At 38.3% G+C, this 23,894-nt stretch overlaps 1 protein-coding gene across 1 annotated transcript; it reads left to right on the top strand.

Moving 5' to 3' along the window:
• Positions 1-2,314: 2,314 nt before the first annotated feature.
• Positions 2,315-17,800, top strand: LOC143853393 (secoisolariciresinol dehydrogenase-like). The gene is made up of 2 exons (XM_077363149.1): positions 2,315-2,476; positions 16,963-17,800. The coding sequence occupies exons 1-2, from the start codon at positions 2,439-2,441 to the stop codon at positions 17,744-17,746; spliced, it is 822 nt and encodes a 273-aa protein (XP_077219264.1). The 5' UTR covers positions 2,315-2,438; the 3' UTR covers positions 17,747-17,800.
• Positions 17,801-23,894: the final 6,094 nt, after the last annotated feature.

Genomic DNA, 23,894 nt, shown 5'->3' with positions numbered 1-23,894 from the left:
CTAACTTGTATGTGTGCTTTTAATTGAACAAGGGTTAGTAGATGCATTTGATTGAAATGTTTAAACCCCAATTGTATTATAATGTCTATTTGAACAAGGGTTAGCAAATGTGCATGATTAGAATGTCTAAACCTTAGTTTTTACTGATATACCTATTGGAACAAGGGTTAGATTAATTAGTGCTTAATTAAGTGGATTAAGTTTTAATCTTCCCCTAATTAAGCCTAAAATTTCTAATTGACCAATTCACCCCCTCTCTTGGGTTGTCACATTTGGATTTCAATATATATAGGGAAAATTATTCTTGAGCTTGAGCTCATATAAGCTTATATGAGCTTGAGTGCCCAAACATATGGGTCCCACATTTTTCGTGGTGATCCAAACCATTCATTTGCAAGGCCCCATTATAGATAGGGTGTGTACCAAAAATCAAGTCCATTGAATCATTCTAACCCCTTAAAAAGTGAGCTCATATAAGCTTATATGAGCTTGAGTACCCAAACACATGGGTCCCACATTTTTTGTGGTGATCCAAACCATTCATTTGCAAGGCCCCATCATAGATAGGGTGTGTGCCAAAAATCAAGTCCATTCAATCATCCTAACCCCTTCAAAAGTGGAGGGCAAAAATAGGCAGATTTGTCGATAAACAGTGTCTGTCCATTTTCCCCTCCACTTTTGGATGGGTTAGGATGATCCTATGGACCTAATTTTTGGTACACACTCTATCTATGTAAAGCCCTTCCAAATGAATGCTTTGGATTACCTCAAAAAATGTGTGACCCATGTTTTTGTGGCACTCTAGATCATATAAAATAGATGAGCTCAAGCTCAAAAACAGTTTTGCGGCTAGTCTGTCGCATGTCAGACCAGCCACCTCGTGTGTGGAGACTACAGATTTTGTCTCCATTAACGAGGTGGCTGGTGTGATGTGCAACAGACCAGCCGCAAAATGCTTTTTGCGATGGACGCTAGCAATTCCCATATTATTATTATTATCATGCTAATGGAACGCCCGGTGTGATGCACGAGTTGAGCAAAAAAATATACGTTTTGAAACTTTTTTCTTTAAATGGAAGAAGATACATTTGTAAAGTAGATTGGAAATCAGGATTAGAAAATTGAGAATGAGTAGAAAAATCTTGGTAAGGAAAAGTAGATTATTCTGGAGGAAAAAAGCGATGTAATCGGGAAAAAACGTGAGAGAAGTGGGTTAGGTAGAGACAGAAGCTGTGGGACAAAGTGAAAAGAAAAGAAAAAAAGAAAAAGATTATCATGGAAAAAGGGACAGACGCGATGGGAATGTTTATCTGGAGAAATCGAGACAAAAATCTCGAGATTCCTCTAGGTAAAGTACGTGTGGGAAAAATCCGAGACAGAGAGAGAGAGAGAGAGACGCGAGGCAACTTTGGGTACTTGTTAAAATTATTTTTTAACAAGCAAGGAAATCCGTTCTCATAAAATGAACAGGATTCACGTGGATCATTTGGCTTGACTTTTAGTACTTATTTGATATGTTTAATGTCGGTCACACTCAAAAAGAAGAGTCTGTTTTAAGGTTAGAATTTCTTTTTATTAGATAGTTTCTTGCCGCAAAGGTAGTAAATTAATCTGATAAAATATTTTGAGGGAAAATGATTTGACAACCGAGAGTGTGACCTGGACGATTGGTACCCAGCAACCAAATTTTGCCATGCATACCAAAAAAGTTAGGCATGTTAGGCAACCGTGAAAAAAAATTCTAGGATTAATGTTAATCTAGGATAAGTGGGGCGTAGAAAGACAGGAGAGAGTGAGATTTAACAAATGAACGGTTTGGATCTTCCAACAAAGTGGCTCAACACGAGAGAAGACTTTGGAACAACACAAAGTGGCTCAAATGAACGGCTTGGATCTTCCCAAAATAGAATAAGTGGGACACAACCTATTTACCGCGAACGGTTTGGATCTTCCAACAAGTGGCCCCAATGAATTTTCTAAGGCTTATGAGTTATTTGATGTATGTAGTTCCCTATAATAGGTGAGCCTTAATGTGTATTACCTCCATTCGTAGGTGAGCCTATGTTTTGGAAAATACAACCCAAAGTCCCAAACCATTCAGTTGTTGGGCACCAATGTTTTTAGATAATGCCCCAAAAACTTTGGGGGTGAATCTATCCTTCAAGGGGGCGAATTTTTCACCGCCCTTACTTTTTGATGATTTTCGTTCAAGTGAGGGAAGCGGTTGTTGGCCTCTCGTGATGCACTTGGTTTTAAAAAAACCGGTTTGCATGACTCTATCTTGTCTGTTCCCGCGTAAAAGTGTATGCTTTTATTCATCCTGCAAAGGAGTGGGTTTTTCTTTTTCTATAAAAGGCAATCTTTTGTAGACAAATACATCAGTTGTGTACCGACGAAACAAAGGCATATCAGTTGTGAGTAGTGACACGGCCTCAACCATGGGAAGCACCTCCCTTCTCCCTAACGTTGCTAGAAGGTATTCTTCTCCTCTTTGCCGAACTTTCTAAAGGTTATTCTTGTTTCTAGTTTTATATGGTGTAAGCCAGTATCTATCAGTATTTTTCAAAAAGTACTGTACCGCTTACACCATAGGATTATCCAAACCGTCCATTTGATGGGCCACAGTGTAAAAAGATTGTGTCCAAAAAATCATGTCCATAGGATGATCCTAGCCCTCCAATCTATAGAGGAACCTCATACTATAGAAACCTCTATAGATCGGAGGGTTGGAATCATCCTACGGAAATGATTTTTGCGGGCACAACCTATATACGTTGTGGCCTATCAAATGGACAGTTCGGATCATCCCTGTGGTATTAGCCGTACAGTACCTTTTGAAAAATGCTAGACTATACGGACTTACCCCATATAAAATATCGTCTTGTTTGAGAGGCTGAGAGCTACTACGAAGGTATTAGCCCTCCTTATTGTCCCATGCTTTCAAGAATGCATCAATAACTATTTTTCTCTGCTAAAAGTACTATCTTTTTTCATAAAATGAAAGACATTCCGATCTTTGAATACTGAGATGGAGCTAAGAATTTGTTTTAGGGAGGCAAACATTGGTTTTATAATATAAATAATAAATTTTAGAGGAATTAATGCTTGATTCACAGGCGCCCTTGCAAAAAACTGATAGCTACCTAGAAATAGATAAGGGGAAGAAGAAATGGTGGTTCGTTAATTTGGGAGAACCAGTCCCTCGTACGGAGTACGAAATTTGTTTGAAATGTTCTCTGCGTTTTCATTAAGAGAAGAGAAAATATAAACGTCTACAATGATCTCAAGTTTCAACACAACCAGGATTCTACAACCAATTAGAATTAAGAATACTCAAAAGAAAAATAAAAGATAAACACGAAAGAAGCTTAAACATAACAAGCCAACGTCAACGGTTGGTTATTGAAATCCCTCAAATCTGGAGACTCAACAAAAAGGGGACAAAGGGCGTCCCCATTGGTCAAATTCCATTTAAGACAGTTCCGATCATAATCTTAAATGGCATTTGACCAATGGAGGTGCCCTTTGCCCCACTTTTTTGCAATGGTGCCTGTGAATCTAGCAGTCCACTAAATTTTAATAAAATAAAAATAAATAAATAATCGCACAAATCGACCGAATGTCTATTGTAAATAACCCACAAAATGCTCTGTAGAGAAGAGATTAACTATTTTGGTTATCTAGAGACTTTGACAAAATTTCACAAAGAATAGCATTCATATAGGAGAAAATAGCCTAATAGTGTAGATTTGTGATTTTATGTAATACAATAAATGAAAAATAAGTATGAAGAATCTGTTTATAACAATTAATATGTGGCTGGAGTTTAAATAATTAGATTAACATAAAGCGAGGCAAGGTTGGCCATAAATGAAACTCTGATTTTTTCTATAATAGCTAAAAAAAGAAATTTGTCAATCTTAAAATCCAACTAATGGCTAAAAATGGTGGGTCCCACCTTCTATTGATTGATCTTGAACATCCATCTAATGGTTAAAAATCAAAGAAATTAGTCAATCTTAACATCCAACTAAATGAAATTATGGTTAATGAATGTGGAGAATAGAAAGAATGTAGGCAAACAATTGTTAGAAAGGCCACTTTGGATGAGCAATGGCTGAATAGATTGGTGGCCGGCTAAAAGAAAAAAGCTTCTCATAAACTGGCCTCTATTTGAAAGCAACAAAATATAAGAGTTATCAGAGAGCTCAAGCAAATCTGATGAAATATTTTCCAATACCCAACGTTCATGGAAAATTCATTCATGTAAATGTCTTGATGCAATAAGAAAACACCATATTATATATAAAAAAAATTGGGATTTGATAGGGAATTTCACATGAAGGCATTTCACGTCTGACTTTTGCATGAGAGAACAGCCACACAGGTGCACTATTCACCAGATTTTGTTTTATTAATTTAATTCGTCCGAGGTGGCTGTTCTCTTGTGCAAAAATCTCCGGAAAAATGCCTTTCTGCGAAGTTCCCTAGATAATTTATTACTGCAGAAGCAAAACTCACAAAACTCAAGAAGTTTTGTTCATGTGTAGAGAAAGTTTGATTGAGAATTTCTTTTCTCAGCTGCCCATTGTACATGTGGCAACTGCCTGGTTTCATCTAGGCTGTTGCATTGGAGGGCCAGAAAATCCGACAATCCTAACCATTGATCTAAACTTGATTGAGCGATAGGATCCTTGTTAGGTTTAGGGTTGGGGACCAAAGCAATTTATCTGCTCTGGTGGTGGCACACTAGATCAGTGGTGTTGATTAGAGATTAAAACAGAGAGAAGAAAATTTTAGTTTGATGGAGATTAAAGAAAGTCAAAACCTTTCTTATCATATATCTTGCAGATTAAAACCCAAAACCAATAGAAGAAAATGAAAAACAAGAAAACAGAGAGAACTTCAGAAAGGTGAAAACCAAGGCTGTAGAAATCAAAACAGAGAAAAAGCTATTTATTTTATTTTATATATTGGCAGAAAATAAGAGCTCTCTTCTCATATTCATCCTATTTTTGCAAACTTTATTTGTTACGTTTTTGCAGATTAAAATAAGCCATTTCAATGGCAACTTGTTAACTCTCCAAGCTTGTGAATTGAAAGCCGAAAAAGCCAAGAGTTTCAGGCTCAATTAAACCTCAAACTTCTTAGAAAAAATCCCTATTTTCGTGGGCAACTAAACCCAAACTTATTGGATAAAATTCCTACTTTCAAGTGGCAACTAATTAGAAACTTGTTAGTAAAAATTTGTGAAGCAGAGTGCAAGCCTCCTAGCGTCGGGGTGGATCACCAAAATTTTATGTATGATATGAAACATACAAGCAGAGTGCAAGTGATGAGGGATGATCGAAGGTTGAACAAATATTTAGCTCTGATATCAAATCTTATGTAGATTAGATCTATGATATAGTCATTGGGGTCGAAAAGGATGGGTAAAAATTAAAGGTTTGAGTTCTAAAATTGGTTTGGGAAAGTATTTCTAGAAGGTTTAGGATAGGTTTGGAGTAGTGCAGATATATGCCGAGAAGCTGACAAAGGATGCCCGGAAGGTGTGAAATGAGGTTTGTGGCAAAATGATTGAGACGCATGATAATGATGGATTTGAATGATGTTTCAAAGGTCAGGAAATTTTTTTAAATGGGTTATTTATGGGTTTTGTGTAGAGGGTTGGTGACAATAATGCAAGAGAAGTTTTGGGGAGAGACAAATTGAGGTTTGGGGTTCCCGAGAAGGCAATTTGTAGCATAAAATATAAAAATACATAAAAGAGACAGATAGCTAGGTCAGAATCTCATCAACCAAAACCCAAGGCATGGCACAACCGGTTCATAGGCATAACATCCATACAAGAGGAAAAACTCCAAATCTTTTTTAGTCATCATTCATCATTCTTTCATCATAGCTATATGAAAAGTGCCTCGAGACTTGGAATATATAATAAAAAGTAGAGAACTAGAAAGTTCTAAAACCTTCAGAAAAAAACCTAACACTTTTGGACAAAAATACCCTCTAATGACTTAAAAAGTCTTTCCCCACTTAAAATTTCCATAATATATTTGTGGGGCCTATTTAAAACACTCATAATTCAAAGAAACCAAGCGATATTAGTAAAAAAGGACCGTTTTACCCATAGTATAACTTAAGAGACTTAAAAGATGCCTAAAAATTAAAATTTGGACCTTAGAATGGGTCCCCATCAGCAAGTCTCCTAGCCTCAAGGTCGAAAAAAGTAAAAACCCTAACAAAACAAAAAAGATGACAGTAAATAAGAGGAATAACAGAGCTAATAGTCTCTCATGCAGCTTAAGACATGGGCATCATGACCCAGGAAACCTGCCACCTCACTCATTCTATATCAAGCCTTAATCATGGCCAGGTTGAATTTTCAATGAGATCATTTGTACTAGCTTCAATACCTTTTTTGTCATTTAGAATAGGAAGCCTGAAAAGTATCTTCTCTAACTTTTTCAAAGAGGGCTAGAACTCTTTCTTCAAAGAGGTTCATGCCCTCTAGTAAACTTACTAAAGATGGGAGCTTAGATGGTGCTCCTCTTGTTGAGGAAGGGCCCCTAGGAGCGGTGTGTTTGTGAACTATAGGGGGGCTAGGTGGTTCTCTCCATACTCATCTGGCCTCAATCTTCTGGCCTCTATCGTCATTGGATACTGTCTCCAGGAGTAAAGCACCTGGTTAAATTCTCATCTCTAGCACTTTTATGTTAGGCTTTCTATTATGCCCTCACAGATAACCTCCCCATCTTTTTAAATAGACAGCCATTCTATAATCAGCTCATCAACTTTTTCCTTATCATTTGAAGTGGCAAGTGAAATAGATTCACCTACAAACATAGATCCCAATTCCCAAGTGTTGAACTGTCCTAGTTGAAGGGATTAGGGCAGATTTGGAAACAATTGAGCTACTGCTGAGAACAAAAGGAGAAGCATTCTTAGAGACAACTTTCTTGCTGCTAGTGGCTTTCCCCTCAAAAAGGGCCAGACTTGTAAGTGGAGAAATAGATGTTGCTACTGTTGTAAACATAGATGGAAAGTGTTGGTAATTTAGTGTGACCCAAGGAATTAGCCCAAACGAGCATGTGCAACAAATCAAGTATGTAGTGAAATAAAGAAAGCAAACAAGAAATCAAGAAACACAAGAGTTTTACGTCGTTCAGCACATGGCCTACACCCAGAGGCAATCCGGAAAGTAAAGATTCACTATCTATGATGGGAAAATACAAACAAGGGTGAAAACTCTTACCTCTCCGACATTGTTAGAAACCCTACGAACATCCTATTCTTGAAACTCAAGCAAGAAACCCAACTCCCTTTTTACAATGTCTTCACCACCCAAAAAGCACCATAAAAGGAGCCACAACCTTGGATCAAGCTCTTTCAAGAGAAGAAGAAGAAGAAAACCCTTGGAGAGAAAGAAGCCCTCTTTTCTTATAGCAAAAGAGCCCTAATTCCTTCTTTAGAATTAATCCCCCAACTAAAGATAAAACCCTCTTTAGTGGACTTATAAAAACACATTCCAAGAATATCCCATCTTAAGAAGTTAATCCCATTTGATTTTTATTTTACTAACCCAACATTTAAAGTCTCATTAGAGGCTAAAGATAGTTAATCACATGCTCAAATATGATGGGTAATGTAAAAAAACTACTTTACATGAAGAGATTATAAATATGTCTCCCATAAAGAATATTATAAATATATCATTTCCCTTATATGCGAGGGAGACACACACCTACTCTATTAAAACTGTCTCATGAGTATCGCATGGAATAAAGATTTTCTTATATCTTGAGAGATTTTCCTTCGAAGTTTTTTTATGATTTGTTGTTATTCTTTTAGAAATATTTTATGAGATATTTTTTTGAATGGCAATTTTATGAATTTTTTTTTCTTGATTTATACCCTATTTATATGTATCCTTGTGATAATTAATCTCCCTCTACTTTTATTTCTAGAACCTTGTTTGATTGCTTAAATGCTCTATATACCGAATTAAACATTCAAAAGAGGAATTAAACATTTGGAAAACCCCCTTTCCAATTGTCTATAAATTCCACCTTTGTAGAATACATTGTTGATAGGTCTAACACTCGACGCAATTGGTTAGGGATCGGATGAAGCCCGATCATCCAAGGGAATTTAGGTGCAGCGAAAAGTCCTAAATCTTATACAAACAATTTTTTTTAAATCCCTTGCCTTATCTTAAGATCCCTAGAGTCTAGATGTGCTGATGGTGATGAAAATTAAAAAACAAAGCACAAAGATGGTATTAAAGTGTTGTCAAAATTGACAACGCCTGCTTGATCTACTCCTCGCTTAGCTTCGCTCTTTCTCAAAGAACGATGCCCCGGAAGTTGAATTAGTGGCTTCCTTTTGATTGCATCAGACAAGAGGATTGAAGAACCTTTCTTCTAGTTCTAGTTCTAAACTAAAATGGGGATGTGGAGATCAAAGAAGGTGAGAGAGAAAGTTCTGGGTTTTGGGATATCTGGAAGGAGAGAGAGTACTGGACATTTTTTGCCATATTGGTGCAAAAGTGGTGAAAAGCGAATTTGGTAGTGTTTATATAGATCCAAAGATGTCCATGTATCTGTGGATCCCGGGCGGGGGCCTTCTCGATGGTTGTCGGGCGGGTTCCTTCCTGGAGTCCTCGCTAACACACTCGGGTATGTGTTTTGTTATTTTTCTCTTGTTCTCTTTTTGTTAGGGGTGTGTTTGTGGCTACGTTTCATGGGAATTTGAGATAAATATCCAAATTTCATGGGAAACAGAGGTTCTCACGGTTGCCACCTAGGTTTGGGCCTAGGACCCACAATCTGCATTTCTGGTGAATTTGGGATAAGAATCTGAATTTCATGAGAAGGCGAAAATCAAAGTTGCCGTCTAGTTTGAGGCCTAGGCCCTTGGTTAACTCTGTTTTCGCCATGGTGTTGACAAAAATCTAGGTAAGGGATATGGTTACATGAGGGGAAGGTGTTATGCGCCCATCATGCCCAGGAAAACCCGGTGCTTGACTTGAATTGGTGGATGTGGGAAAACTTGAGCAAAATTGATTTATAACTCTTATTGTGGTTAAGCTTATTTTTGAGTTGGAACTTAAAGAGAAAGGAAGAAAGTAAAGTAAGGAAAGTGGGTCTTTCTTTTTTTTTTGAAATGGTAAATGATTAGATTAAAAAGGGGAACCGAGAAGGCCCACTAACTGTACAATAGAAAAGAGAAAAACAAAAATACAAGGGAATTCTCATGGCGGCAAAAAATCAAACCACTCTAACCCTACTCTAGGAATACCAGATCTAGCTAAAGAATCCGCCTCCCCATTAGCCGATCTTTTTACATGCTTGAATACTATTGAAGAACCTGAGCAAGAATCCTCAATTTCCTCAAAAAGACTAAGGAACCTCCATGGAGGGGCCGCCAAACCTGACAACCAACTAATTACATTGGCCGAGTCTCCTTCCACAATCACCGAATTCAGCTGATCTAATTCTATTCGCATAATGCCACTGAACGCCGCTTTAACTTCAGCTTCAGATGAGTCAGTAATACCGATTGGGCCAGAAAAAGCCCACACCACCTCGCCAAGACTATCTCTACATAAACCACCAATTCCGGCCGGGCCTGGGTTTCCAAGACAAGATCCATCGAAATTTACTTTTAGAAAACCAGGAGGCGGAGGAACCCATAGCTGAATAATTGGATCGCTTCTTTCCGCTTTTGAGCAGATTATCTGCCAACCCTCCCAGAGCTCAAAGGCTGATACAAATCTAAATAATGGAATACTTCTCGCCCACAGGATAGTTAAACCGATAATTTTAATATAAAGCCAATAGGGTGTTTTGGCATCTCCCACAAACACCCTGTTATTCCTTTCTTTCCATATAACCCACCACAATGCCACAAGGCATAACCTCCATAATACCTTTCCTTTCTTTTTCCACGGAACGAATTCCCAGCTATTAACAACCTCAGAAATATATTTTGGAAATACCCAACATATACCAAACCTCGATAATATATGCCCCCAAATCACTTTCACTACCCTGCAATGAGTAAACAAATGTTCTATAGATTCTCCATCCTCCATACAAAGGGGACAATGGTCCATTAGGATCATGCCTCTTCTTCTTAAGAAATCGATGGTTTGAATTCGGCCACAGCAAACCGCCCATACAAAGAAACATACCCTAGGGGGACACTGCAATTTCCAAATCTTAGTTGTCAGAGAGTCTTCAGAGATGGAGAAAAATGAAAATAGAAAGATTTAACAGAAAAGAGCCCGGAGGAATTCCAAGTCCAAATTCTTCTATCCGAACTGCTCCTCTTAATATAGCATTTTTCAATTAAATCAAGAAGCTGAGATATAGAGTCTAATTCACGATCAAAGAAGTTCCTCCTGAACTTCGGGCTCCATATCACTTTAAAATCTATACGATCAAAACATTCGCAAACTAGCGCATTCTTATTAGCTGCCACCAAGAACAGATTTGGAAACATAATCCCTAGAGGCTCAATCGAACACCACACATCTAACCAAAATCTAATTCGATCCCCGGAATAAACCTTAAAGCGAATTCCCTTCTGGAAGTCATGAGAGATACGTAAGATATCCCGCCACATCGTTACCCCCTTCTTTACCCATCAATCATCAGATTCCCATCTGCCTTCCCTATACCCATACTTACTTCCAATCACCTTGACCCACAGAGATGCTTGTTCCTCCCCAAACCTCCAAAGCCATTTGCTTAATAGTGCTCGGTTAAAACCTTTAATTCTCCTAATTCCCAGGCCTCCAGACTTTATCGGTAAACAAACCTTCTCCCATTTGTTCTGATCCGCCCCATAGGAATCGACGTTGAATCTGTTCTATTCTCAGAGCCACGCTAACCGGGCATTTAAACATAGACAAATAATAGACTGGAATGTTGGCCAACACCGCCTTTACAAGAGTCAACCTCTGTCCTTTAGAGACAAGATTTCTTTTCCACGTTTCCAATCTTTTCTCAATTCTTTCCACAATAGGGACCCAAAGAGATTTGCTTGCTCTACCTACCCCCAAAGGGAGTCCTAAATACATCGAAGGAAAACTATCCACCTTGCAATCCAACATTTTTGCATAATTCACTGCCTCTTCTTCTGATGATGAGTTAATAGCATACATTCTCGACTTCAATAAATTGGTTTGTTGCCATGTAATCAGCTCGTAACATCTAAGAGTTGCCTTAAGATTCAGAATCTTTCCATAATCAGGCACCGAAAATACAAGAGTGTCATCAGCAAACTGCAGAATTGACACTTCTACCTTTTCACTTCCAATAGAGAATCCTTCCAAATAGCCCCTATAAGAGCCTTTATGCATCAATCTACAGAGGGTCTCTGAGATGATAAGGAATAGGAACAGAGATAGAGGATCCCCTGGGCTTAACCCCCTAAAAGACTTGAAAAAACCTTTTGAGGTTCCATTAATAAGAATAGATAACCAAGCCGAAGAAATACACTTCCTGATCCATCATCTCCACCGACTACCAAAACCCATCCTCCCAAGAAGATAGTCCAGACAATCCCATTCCACTTTGTCATACGCCATCTCCTTATCAAGTTTACAAATAACCCCCTTTTCACCGGCTCTTGAGTAAGAATCAATCACTTCATTTGCTATAAGAGAACAATCCAGGATTTGCCTCTTACTAATGAGAGCACTTTGATTAGCTGAAATCACATATGGGAGCACTACCTTCAACCGGTCCGCCAGAACTTTGGCCAAAATTTTGTACAAACAACCCACCAACCGGTCCGCTAGGAAAGTGGGTCTTTTGCTCCCAAATATATAGGGAAATAGGATTTGTATTATATGACCTCGGGGAAAAGGATCCCCAAATCTTATAACTACCCTTATTTTGATTTTTGAAAGTAAATGACAAAATTTAAAGAAAATATTTTAATTTTGGAAAAGGGAGGGGATTTAGGCTATAGGGTTTGGGGCCGAATGGATCCCCAAACCTCGTACCTAACCGCTACCGAGTTTGCAATTAAAGAAAATGAGTTTAGTTCTTTCCGTTTGTCCAACACCTTAGGAGCCTATCTCTCACGACCTATGGTGGGGCCTGAGACAGAGTGGTGGGATAATGAGAAAGAAAAGAACCCTATCTTTGAAAATGGAGGGGATTCAGGCTATAGGGTTTAGGGCCAAAAGGATTCCCAAACCCTGTAGCAACCTGCTACCGAATTTGTGCTGTAAAGTTACCAAATCAAGGGTTGGTGTTGCTCCAAATCCTCATAAATTCGGCAGAACTCCGACGCCTGGTGGTTTATCAGAGGACATTTCGGCAAAACTCCGACGACCGCTGGTATATTAGAAGTTGGAAGAAAGTAGTTAGGATTAGTTTTTGGAAATCTCCCCAAACTTCTCTAAATTTCTCTCTTTCTCTCTCTAGGTTTTTCTAAAACCAAAGAGGAAAAGGGTGTGAGAACAAAAAGAGGGGGTGCCTAAAACTAAAGGTGTGTTATTATCAAAGGAGGGGTGCTAATATGCTAAAGGGGTGTGAATATCAAAAGGGGGGTGAAAAACCAAAGCAAAGTGAAATGGGGTGAGAGGGATGTGAAGTGGATGATAAATGAGGAGGAGGTCTCCTTTTATAGATTTTCTAAAGAAAATCGAAGGGGACCTCCTCCTAAGATTTTAAAAACGCAGGGAGACCTCCAGCTGCGATTTTAAAATTGCAGCAACACTTCCCTCTGTGATTTTAAAATCACAAGGAGACCTCCCTTTGCGATTTTAAAATCGCAGGGAAGGGTAGGGTCCACCAAAGTTGGGTTTTGGTTAGCCCGACTGGGGTTTCAGGGCATCAGGAATTGATTTTTGGTTTCTGAGAGTGGTTTTCTGGATGTAGGGATGCTTGTCGGTTTTTAAAAGGTTGTTTCGGTGTCCCAAATGCTCTGTTCTCTTGTCGGGAAAGGAAAGGAAAGGGAAGGGAAGGAAACTGACGTGGCAGAAAGGAAAGGGAAGGAAAAGAAACCTAGCAGAAAACTTGTCTGATGAGCATTTCGTTGCACAGAAAGCTGACAGAAACTAACAGAAACTACAGAAATATGTGTTTTGTTGCAGGGAAACTCAATAGAAACCTGTTAAACAGAAACTGTGACAAACTAATATGCAGAATGATGCCCACATAGAACCTAGTCTAAAATAAGTGGGTCCAACGCTCTCAAGTCAATCAAAACGAAAAAAAAAACTTTCACAAACAAAAGCTGGACAATAACAATGCCAATCAAATTGTCACAAATATAGAGTTGCCAAGATATAAATCAAGCAACCAACATAGACTTGATATAAAAACTACAAATAAATCAGCTTGTAAAACATAAATGAGCTATATAAATCAGACAACCTGTGAAACATAAATGAGCTATATAAGCAAATAAATCAGCAAATAAACAAACGACCACCAACAAACCTATAATCAAAACTGGATAAATCCATTGGTAGAAGAAAGTGATGAAAAAGCTTAAGCTGAAAATGCCTAGTCAGAATAAGATAAAGGGCCAAACTCACCTTGTCTTTAGGGAAGAAATGGAAAGGGGCTTGTAATCTATTAAACCCTAAACCCTATTCTGTAAGAAAAAACCCTAGATCAAAAATTAAAAACCTAGCTATAAATCTAATTAAAAAAATCTCCAAACCCTTATCAAAACTGAAATAATAAAAAGGCATAATCTGTATCAAAAGCCTTAAATATGTAACCGTAAAAATAAAACCCAAAACCCTAATCTGTATCAAAAGCCTTAAAGATAAAACCCAAAACCCTAATCTATAAAACCATAACTCATCTGTAAAACGAAATGGAAAGAGAGAAGAGGGAGACCATGAAATGGAAACTAGAAAACGAAAAAACGAAACCAGGAAAAAATGAAAGAGAGGAGAGAGAGAGAGGGAGAGAGAGTGTCCTACCAGGGAGGAGGAGATGCCGGAGAGGTCTGTGCTTGCAGAGGGAGGGGCTAGGGCGACGATGGTGAGTTTTTTCCTCAAGCCCTAGCGAGAACAGAAGGAGGTCTCAAGCTCTAGGGTGAGAAAAGTCGCGGAAAAGTACCTATTCCGATACTTTGGCTCGGAAATAAAATGCGAGAAAGTGATAGAAACTTCATTTTCCACGTCTTTATTTTTATTTTCCACGTCACTTCAAAAGTTTTATGAGGAAAACAACAAAAAAGCGAAAAAACGAGTTTCCACAGAAAAAAGCGGGGTTTCCGCGGAAACCCTTTGGGAAAGAAAACAAAAGAACAAAGCAAAACTGATCTCTAGTTGTCGGAAAATGATCTTGGGCAGTGAAAAAAGTAACTTTTGGTAGTTACTTTATGGTTTTTTGTGACTGAAACACGGTCAATTGCTCTGGGTTGCTGATAAGTGGTTTCTGGTTTCAAATGAAATTCTTGGTAGCAAAATGCGATTTTTGGTTCCAAAGGAGTATTTCTTGGTAACCGAGAGTGGTTTCCAACTCCTAGAAAGTTGTTCCTCGTGGCCAAAAGTGGTTTCCGGGTTCTGAAAATGGGTTTTGAGTTTCTGGAAGTTGGTATCGAGTTCCCAGTTGTTGATTCTGGTTTGGGGGTTGCTTGACATATGATTTTTGGATCTAAGAAGGTTGTTCCTGGTAGCCAAAGTGGTTTCCGGTTCCAAATAAGTGGTTTCTGGTGACCGAAAGGTGGTTCCGATTCCAAAAAATGGCTTCCGGTAGAGCTTTTGTTGAGTTTCGGCGTTTGGATCTTCAGGATGTTGTGTTTGCTATAAAAAATGGCTGCCGAGCTATCGAGATGTATCCTTGAGACCTTTTTTTTACTTATTCATGGCTCTTTTGGAAGGTTTTGGTGAACTCGGATGGTTCTGGATGGAGGCTTGGTTGTAGGTTGTTTTGGGTATTGGGTGTCGTAGTTGTTAGGTTGGTTTGGGTAACTTTGTGTCTTGGAACAACCTAGAGAAATATTGACAGATATATCGAGAGAAAGGCCAGAGAAGCTTCATGACTCATCATAGGATCCGTCATCGCAACAACCTATCATTAGTCCTGTCTTGACAAAATAGGGTGTCTACAATATCCTTTTCCAAGTTTACCATGATTTCCTTTTTCACAATTAATTCCATAATTTATCAATATAGATTTTTTAGGAAACTTTCTCTCTTTTACTTCTTATCACTTGTATTCAACTCAGCCAAGCATATTAGCCAAGTAACCAACCAATAGGAAATCAATATCCGATTTATCCATTTGCTAATTAATTAATCTCATTAATAAGTTAGATAACATGCACCATATATGCACAAAACCAAATACACTATATATATAGTGTAAATTGTCCATGTATCACATAAAACGAGTCTCATCCATCCGTGCAATCTATAAATCCAAGATCCTTATCCTCCAAGGATTGTCATGGGTCAAGCGACATGTGATCGTCGTGGGATCCGACGGTCAATCCTGCAGAACCCAGGATGGGCCTCACTGCAACCTCACTCTGTAGTCGCACTATGGACGCATTGGGCAAATGGTCCCCAACAGGATGTTAGCCTGTGGATGACCGTAATATCGCTCAATACCCCTAATCACACCTTATCTATACGTCCTTTCTCCAATCCTCATCTTCCGGGCTAGGTCCTACGGGAGGTGGACAATCACTACCCTCTGAGCCCACCCAATGATATACCTTCCAATCATATATCTTGGGCCCACAAATGCAGTTGCAAATCCTTTAAAACACACACACAAGTATTTTGGAAAAACCGTTGATAAACCATTTATCAATCGCCCGGTGAGGCAGTTTTAAAGGCCCTCTACAGTGACTGAAACTGTAGATGACTTTCCTCTTCGAAAGAGGTGTAGGATTCCATTTCGGGCATTCCTATTGATCTATGGGTTACCCTAGCACCCATACCCATGTACCCAGAGCCACTATTATACAGACTAAAGCCATAGAGTGGGCCCACAAACCAATATGACCCCTCAAGTCTAAAGACAAATAAAAGGGTCATGTCTGGGCAGAAAAACCTTATCATTATTCATGTCCGCTAGCTATTCTATAATGATACTGTTCATTGTGTGAACCATTCACTACACCAATTCTGCCTCCTTACGGTCCACTACTGCAGTGGTCGAAATAAACCACTCCAATCCGTGTATGGAGGCAGGTCTAATGCTGGTTGTATACAGGAAAAGTTATTTAGTCTCATCCCCAACCAGGAACCTTTAAGGTCTTCAAAGAGCTGGATATCATATCTCTCCGCCCCTTAGGATCTGTGACATGATATTCCTACTTTGCTGCCGAGGGAAGAACATGTGTCACAAAGTAAGAATATCACGTACATTCAAACATAAATACCCAATAGATGTCATGAAATAAACCATTTACTAATAAACTAATGTCAATACAAAGAATACATTGGCTTTTAGGGCATATACACTAACAGACGCTATGTAATAAAACAATTTGTTTTTGCTATAGAAAATTATATTTGAAAATTTTCTATTTTATTTTCCTTCACAAAAGTTAATGTCATCTTTTTCCATATAATTTGTAATTATTTACATATTTTCTCTTATTTTACATATTTAATTTTGGATTGATAATATTCTTCCATCAAGCATCAGTGTGCACTTCACAACATCAATGTCTTGGGCAAATAATATCAGCATTGCTTTTTCTAAATCCAGCCTAGCAAAATTCACAAAAGTTGTCTTGTTTGAAGAATTTCAGACCACAGAGAGAGATGCTCTAGTAAAATGAAACAGGAGTAGAACATTTCAGATGAGAATATTATTTTATTTTAGCAGAATCACTTGTTGGCTTTTCCCAAAGTGTTAATCTCATGTATTCTCTTCTTTAATGCTTACATATTTCCTATTAGGATTATTACTAGCTTCTCTAAAGTGATTATTTTCCTCAAACACTATTGACTTTGTTTTATAGGCTAGAAGGCAAGGTGGCACTGATTACTGGTGGGGCAAGTGGCATTGGTGAATTCACAGCCAAATTGTTCCACCGGCACGGTGCCAAAGTGGTCATAGCCGACGTCCAAGACGATTTGGGGCAATTAGTTAGCAAAGACCTTGCCTCCCCCGATTCCTTCATCCACTGTGATGTCTCAGACGAAGAAAACGTCCGAAGTGCTGTCGACAATGTCGTTACCAAGTATGGGAAGCTTGATATTATGTTTAACAATGCGGGCATCTCAGACCCATTCAAGCAAAGCATTATTAACAATGAGAAGGCCGATTTTGAAAGAGTACTTAGTGTGAATGTAACAGGTGTCTTCTTGGGTATCAAGCACGCCGCTCGGGTCATGATCCCGGCCCGTCGTGGCAGCATAATTAGTACAGCTAGTGTTGCTTCGGTCATAGGTGCGATCGGTACTCATGCTTATACATGCTCGAAGCACGCGGTAGTCGGGCTCACAAAGAACACGGCTGTTGAGGTCGGGCGTTTTGGTGTTAGAGTAAATTGTGTTTCTCCTTACTTGGTGGCAACCGCTTTGGCTGAGAGAAACCTTGAGCCAAAGGGTGAAGAGCTTGAGAAGGCAATGGAGGTTACTGCTAATCTTAAGGGGGTCTATCTTAAAGCAGAAGACATTGCTAATGCTGCCCTGTATTTGGGAAGTGATGAATCCAAGTATGTGAGTGGTCACAATCTTTTAGTAGATGGTGGTTACACCATTGTCAATCCAATGTTCGCTATGCAATTTTCAGCTTCTTGATGTAGCCATTAGCCATCACCCATTGCCAATCCATCTAATGATATTGTCCAGATCCTTCTCTCTCTCTATGTGTGTATGTATATATATATATATATATATATATATATATATATATATATATATATATATATATATATATATATATATATGTATAAAGAATATATACTATATGAAAATAATGTTTAGAAGTATCCAAAATGGCCCTTGAGCTTTGAGTGCATTGGAATTTTGTGTAAGCCTTTTCCTTATTTGGCATTTTATGTGAAAATAATATTTAGAAGTATCCAAAGTGACCCTTGAGCTTTGAGTGCATTGGCATTTTATGTTAGCCTTTCCATATTTGGAATTTTCTACTCATTCATGATCGTGCTTTGACTTGTCTCAGGGTTTCTCTTTATGGATATTAGTTTGCATGTAGTCTGGTTTTTGTGTAGTGTTGATCTTTTCAGCGGTTTGTTTTTTTCGCTCGGCTGTTTAAAATTTCACCTAAGGGTGGAATGGGAGAGGAGTAATAGAAAAGCAGCACCCAAAAAATTGGGGATGAAACTCTAACCTTAAATTTGCCCAATCTGTCTTCGTCAACAAGCCTAAGAATGGATCGATTTGGGAACGGATTGCTTCAAATAGCAGTCTTTAATTTCAAGCTTGACATCTAGTTGCCAGCTATTGATTTGCCTTCTCCTCGAACATAGCATATCGAAAAGCTACATGTAATATTTTAAGTAGATGTAGGAGGAGATAGAGAGAACAATAGAAAAGGAAGACAGATCATACGATTCTTGTATGTCCACTATCATTCACTGTATCCCACCGTCTTTGGAAACTTTCGATGTAACAATTGATTTCTCAGGTCAAGAAATTATAATTAAGAAACTAACCTATGGTGCTTGTCAGTTGTCACGCCCAAAAGCGAGCCCATGGCCAGGCACGAGACTGTGTCGCACACCGGTAGACAAGGACCACAGATGTGCAAGGCTATAATATCCAGCAAGTATCACAGACAACTAATCATTATTGGGCGATCCTTCTAATTCCGTCAAAAGTAGCTCCCAAGGTCTATAAAATTATAATCAACGGGGTGAGATAAAAGCCCAGTATGGTAATATGGAGACACTTAGCAAGTCTGACCATGCCAAAAGAAAATGGCGAGGCCAAAGCATACAACAATGAGTAAACAAACATTAACAGATGTTAGTGTGACACAGTACATGAATAGAACATATCAGTAAAGCATTGAAATCCTTATATTATCCAAAGTAAAGCAAACAAGAACAATACCTCCGATCACCAAGCCAGGTAATATATATTAGCTAGCTAAAATACAGTGGAGGCCAGGTAATACATGTGTGAGAAAACGGTTTCTACACACATGTGTAGATAAGTTATCTACACACTAGCTTAAAATACAGTAGAGGCCCACATTGTTTGGGTGATCCAAACCATTCATTTAATTGGCCCTCACATAGATAGGGTGTCCATAAAAAATCAGCTCCATAGGATCATCCCAATCCTACGATTTGTGGAGGTAAAATGGACGTGTATAAACCTTCACAAATCTGTCCATTTTTGGCCAATCAAATGAATGGTTTGGATCACCCAAACAATATGCCCTCCATTGTATTTTAAGCTAGTGTTTAGATAACTTATCTACACATGTGTAGAAACCGTTTCTCTCTCTCTCTCTCTCTCTCTCTATATATATATATATATATATATATATATATGCACAATGCCAACCCATGGATCCAGTTGTATAACACGTGTATTGAACATATCAATAAATCATAGCAACCCCTTGCCATGCCAAGGCCAACGAAGCAAGTAACAACAGTACATCCGACCATCCACCGGCCATGAAATAGACACACACATGGCTAACTTAGGTACTCGAACTGTGTATCATGTGAACATACTGCTTTAACCCGCAGTACGAGGACTCCCTTCTTGGGGCCATTGCCCCACATTTCCTACCTTTAAAAACCACTCAGCCATTTCCTACCTTTCAAGCATTTTACCCAATGGTTGGGATAGCCTAGTATCAAATATCTCCAATATTTCAACCATTTTACCCGGTGGTAGGGGATACCGTAGTATCAAACATTTCCTTTATGTCAACCATTTTACCTAGTGGCTGGGGATACTGTAGTATCAAGTATTACCTATCTTTCAACCATTTTACCCACTAGCTAGGGATACCAAAGTATCAGTCATTCAGTTCAATACACTGAACTTTCCTTTCAAATGTTTTCATAAACCAACACAATACGTTTGATATTCAGATAATTCCAAGCATAAATAGTCACACACCATATGACCTAGACCTCATGGGTAAAAGAGCCTAAACGCACCCAACGAAGTTTGATCCCATGCGTATTGACACCCTCTTTACAAATGGTTGCAACCTTTACAGGAGGACCCCTTGATAAAAAAATGCTCAAGCTATCCCACTAAACAGTTTAGGAACTTTCATATTCAACCTAGTAACTTGGAACTCAAAAGACGAGTAGCTCATGGACCAACGGACACAATTCACTAACATAGTCATAACTCTCCAGCCACTTGTCCGATTTTCGAGTGACTATACGGGTTTGAATTATCTCAAAATGATTCACAACATCTTAGTTTATCCATTTCAAGAAAACTTCTTAGTTTACCACCTTGTTAGAGTTAGTGCCCTAAAAGTCAGTGTATTTTGTATTTCCTTTCAATTAAAGTATCAATGAAGTTTCATTTCATGACATATTATGGGTATTATTCAATATAATATATGTTATGTACTTACTTTTTGACATATATTCGTCCTTAGGTAGCAAAGTAGGAATGCCATGCTCAAGGATTCACAGATCTTAGGGAGCAAGGAAATATGGTAGACCTTAATAGTTCCTGGTTGGGCCTGAGATTGGACATCTCTTCCTGTATACAACATGCACCATCCTTGCCTACATGCACGTGTCGTGAGATGACTTATCTTGGTCATCTGGGTAGTGGAACCTAAGCAAGAAGAGTGGGTGCGATGATTGGATCGCACATTGAACGGGATACATAGGAACAACCTGTGGGCCCGTTCTGGGGTTTTGTTCTATCTTGTAGTGGTTCTTGTTTAGAGCCACATTTGGATAGTACTGGATCCTAGAACAAACCCTCAAGATCAATAGGGATACCCAACACGAAATTCTCCACCCTAAACTTTAGGGAAAGACATCTACAATTTCGGTCAGAGCGATAAGCCTATTAAAATACTTGGCCAGGTGGATTTGATAAATGGTTTATCAAAAAGGTTTTTGAAACATTAAGAAGTTTTAAATAATTTTTGCAAATGCATTTGCAAGGCTTACATCGCTTGACCGGAATGGTATACTATGAGTGGGCCCAGTGGGTAAGAGGTGTCCACCCAGCTTGGGATTAACTTGGTAGATGTAGATCGGAGAAGGGACTTGTACGTACTAGATGTGGTCAGGGGTAAGATGATTTGAAGGTCATCTTCAGGGTTACGTCTCGATTGAGGCTACTGATTCAATGCGATTGTAGTTTTAACTACAGAACGAGATCGTAGTGGGGCCCACTATTAGGTTCTGCAGGATTGATCGTCAGATCCCTGCAACAATCCATTCATAACTCGAATGACCAGAGTACATTCTTATAAATGAGGGCCTCGCATTTTATTTATAAGCACTTACGGATATGATACGATAGAGAAGAAACATTGTAAATGTTTAAAAGGATTTTAGAAATTCATGGGAGCCTTTTTTATTCCCATTGGATGGGATTTAATATATTTAATATATTAATTAGTGAGAGTTATATAGAAGGGGGGATAGTTATCCTGTATAGAGTGGAGATTACAGGGGGTCAATTGTCCTAGAGAATTTGGCCATGGGGTGAATTATCGTAAAAGATAGGGATTTATTTCCTACAATTTGGGATCTAGCTTTTGAGAGATATTTTAGGAGAATACATCTCCAAAAAGTTAGGAAAAGATAACCTACCTTCAAACAAGAGTATACTGTTGGTCCTCGTAGTACTATTTCATGAGAAACTCAACATAGGATAGGATTAAGGAGAGAAATTGCAGGGAATCAATATCCAAACCAACTACAACCACCTAAACCTATTTAAAGCCACTCTTGGTCGAATTTTGACGATCCCAACTCATACCAAACTCAAAAATTTGGAATTCCCTCTCTCTTCTAGTCTCTCACTAGATTCTCTCCTACACTCTCTCTAGGAAAACTAATTCTATTTGATAGAATTAGACAAAGGATTCAAAAGAGAAATTGTTTCTCTTCACCTAAAGGACTGATTTGTATTAGTTCCTGTTGGAATAAAAGTTATTCCATCTCCAACTGTGCAAAAAAATTGGAATCCATCAATTCAACTTGCGGATTTGCGGCGTTGAGAACATGCGCGGATATTCGGGGAGTAGACCAAGCAGAAGAATTCGTAACTTCGAATCCTAAAGATAAAGTAATGATCTTTGAATGTTTATTTCATCACCATAAGATCATCTAGTTCTCTAGGATTACGTGTTAACGGGCGAAATCGAAGAAAATTTTTATTCTACGTGATTTCTAGTTCTGCTGCGCGTAGCGATTTTGCCTAGGGGTGAAAACCCTTCCAACAAGTGGTATCAGAGGTAACTAGGGAATATATTACGGGTCTAACGAATAGACGATAGGTCATCCTATATATCCACTGAGAGTCCAGACTTTTATCCCGGCTATCCGAAGTTTCTAGCCTGTTGTGTGACTTAATAGACATAGGGACTGTTGTGTAAAGAGCAGCAAAATCGATCTTCTTGCTGGAAATTTCGACCTGATTTCTTTACATGGTTGGATGTTAGACTTGAATACGAGTCCAACGCATCAAGAATCGTTGAAATACGACGAGCGTATTATGAGTTATGATTTTAAAAAGTTGTGCCTGTTTTGCTGATTATGTTGATTTTCAATTCGGGAATGAACATAAGTTTTCTGTTGGATCCTAAACTTGTATGGAAAGTTTGTAGCCCAGGTATGAAACTTTCAAATATTGGTTGTGGGTGAATATAACATGATCATAATCTTATTAGTTCATCTGATTAATCGTCTCCCACTTAGATTAACAAGAAGGTCATGCTATTCAGTTTTGTCCCCGGTACAGGACCGTTTTGCGATTTTCTCAATGAAATGATTTCGTTTTCACACGATACTTTTTCTACTAATTTCAAACATATTAAAGTGTTTTTATTATATTTTTGCCGATTTCAGTAATTTTGTGGCATGGTTATAAATTTACTTGCTTAAATTTTGTGCAATTGAATCACTATTGGTGAAAATTGGGCGAAAAATACTGTAGACCTCTTCTTATGCATGGGTTGCATGGGAAATTATTTTTGGATGATTTATATTTATTTTTTTTGTTATTTTTATGTTGCTTGTCTATAGCAACTGAAGTCCGCAATGTAATATTCTAATTAATTATGTTATTGTATACTCCCTCTGGGCAATTGGGCAGACGACTGGTTTCCCATGGAGTTTATTCTGGATGTATAGATTGCATAGGCTAGTGTAGGACAGTAGGTTAGTTTGCTTTTGATATTCATCTCACATATTTGTGATCATGGGATTACTCTCTTGGAGGTCGACAGAGCCGCGACATGGTGGCGGATATTATTCCTGTTGATCCAATGGAGGACAGACTAGTGCAACATCATGATTCCAGATCATAATTGCTTCATTTGATGAGGCATAACAATACCTATTCCTTTGAAAAATCCGCCTTGAGGTCGGCGGGATTTTTCCTTGTGCGAAAGCACATAGTTGCCCAAATTTCAAATTTAATTTTGGTAATATGGTGTTTTAGGGAATAACTTATTCCAATAAGTTTAGCAGGAGAATCCCTATGATCCAAGATGCCAAAATTAAGTTCATGGATGTGTTTGATTTATTTTTCCATTGTTTGGATGTATGGTTTCATGTGATGGTTGATTGCATGTTTATTTCGTTATGTATGTTTTATGATTCCATGGGATGGTTATTTTACATGCATAGGATAATTCTCACATATAAAATACCCTCTTAAATAATATTAAGTTGATTAACATGATATAAATTGAAAGAATTCAATCTCGTGGCCTTCCATAGCCATCTACTAGTTGGCTAGTTTAAAG

Source organism: Tasmannia lanceolata, unplaced genomic scaffold (genome assembly GCF_043159265.1).
Source record: "Tasmannia lanceolata isolate RefF3 unplaced genomic scaffold, GAP_Taslan_0.1 ptg000019l, whole genome shotgun sequence".
NCBI lineage: Eukaryota > Viridiplantae > Streptophyta > Magnoliopsida > Canellales > Winteraceae > Tasmannia > Tasmannia lanceolata.
Note: the sequence above shows the minus strand (reverse complement) of the source record. Positions and strands in the feature narration are given on the sequence as shown.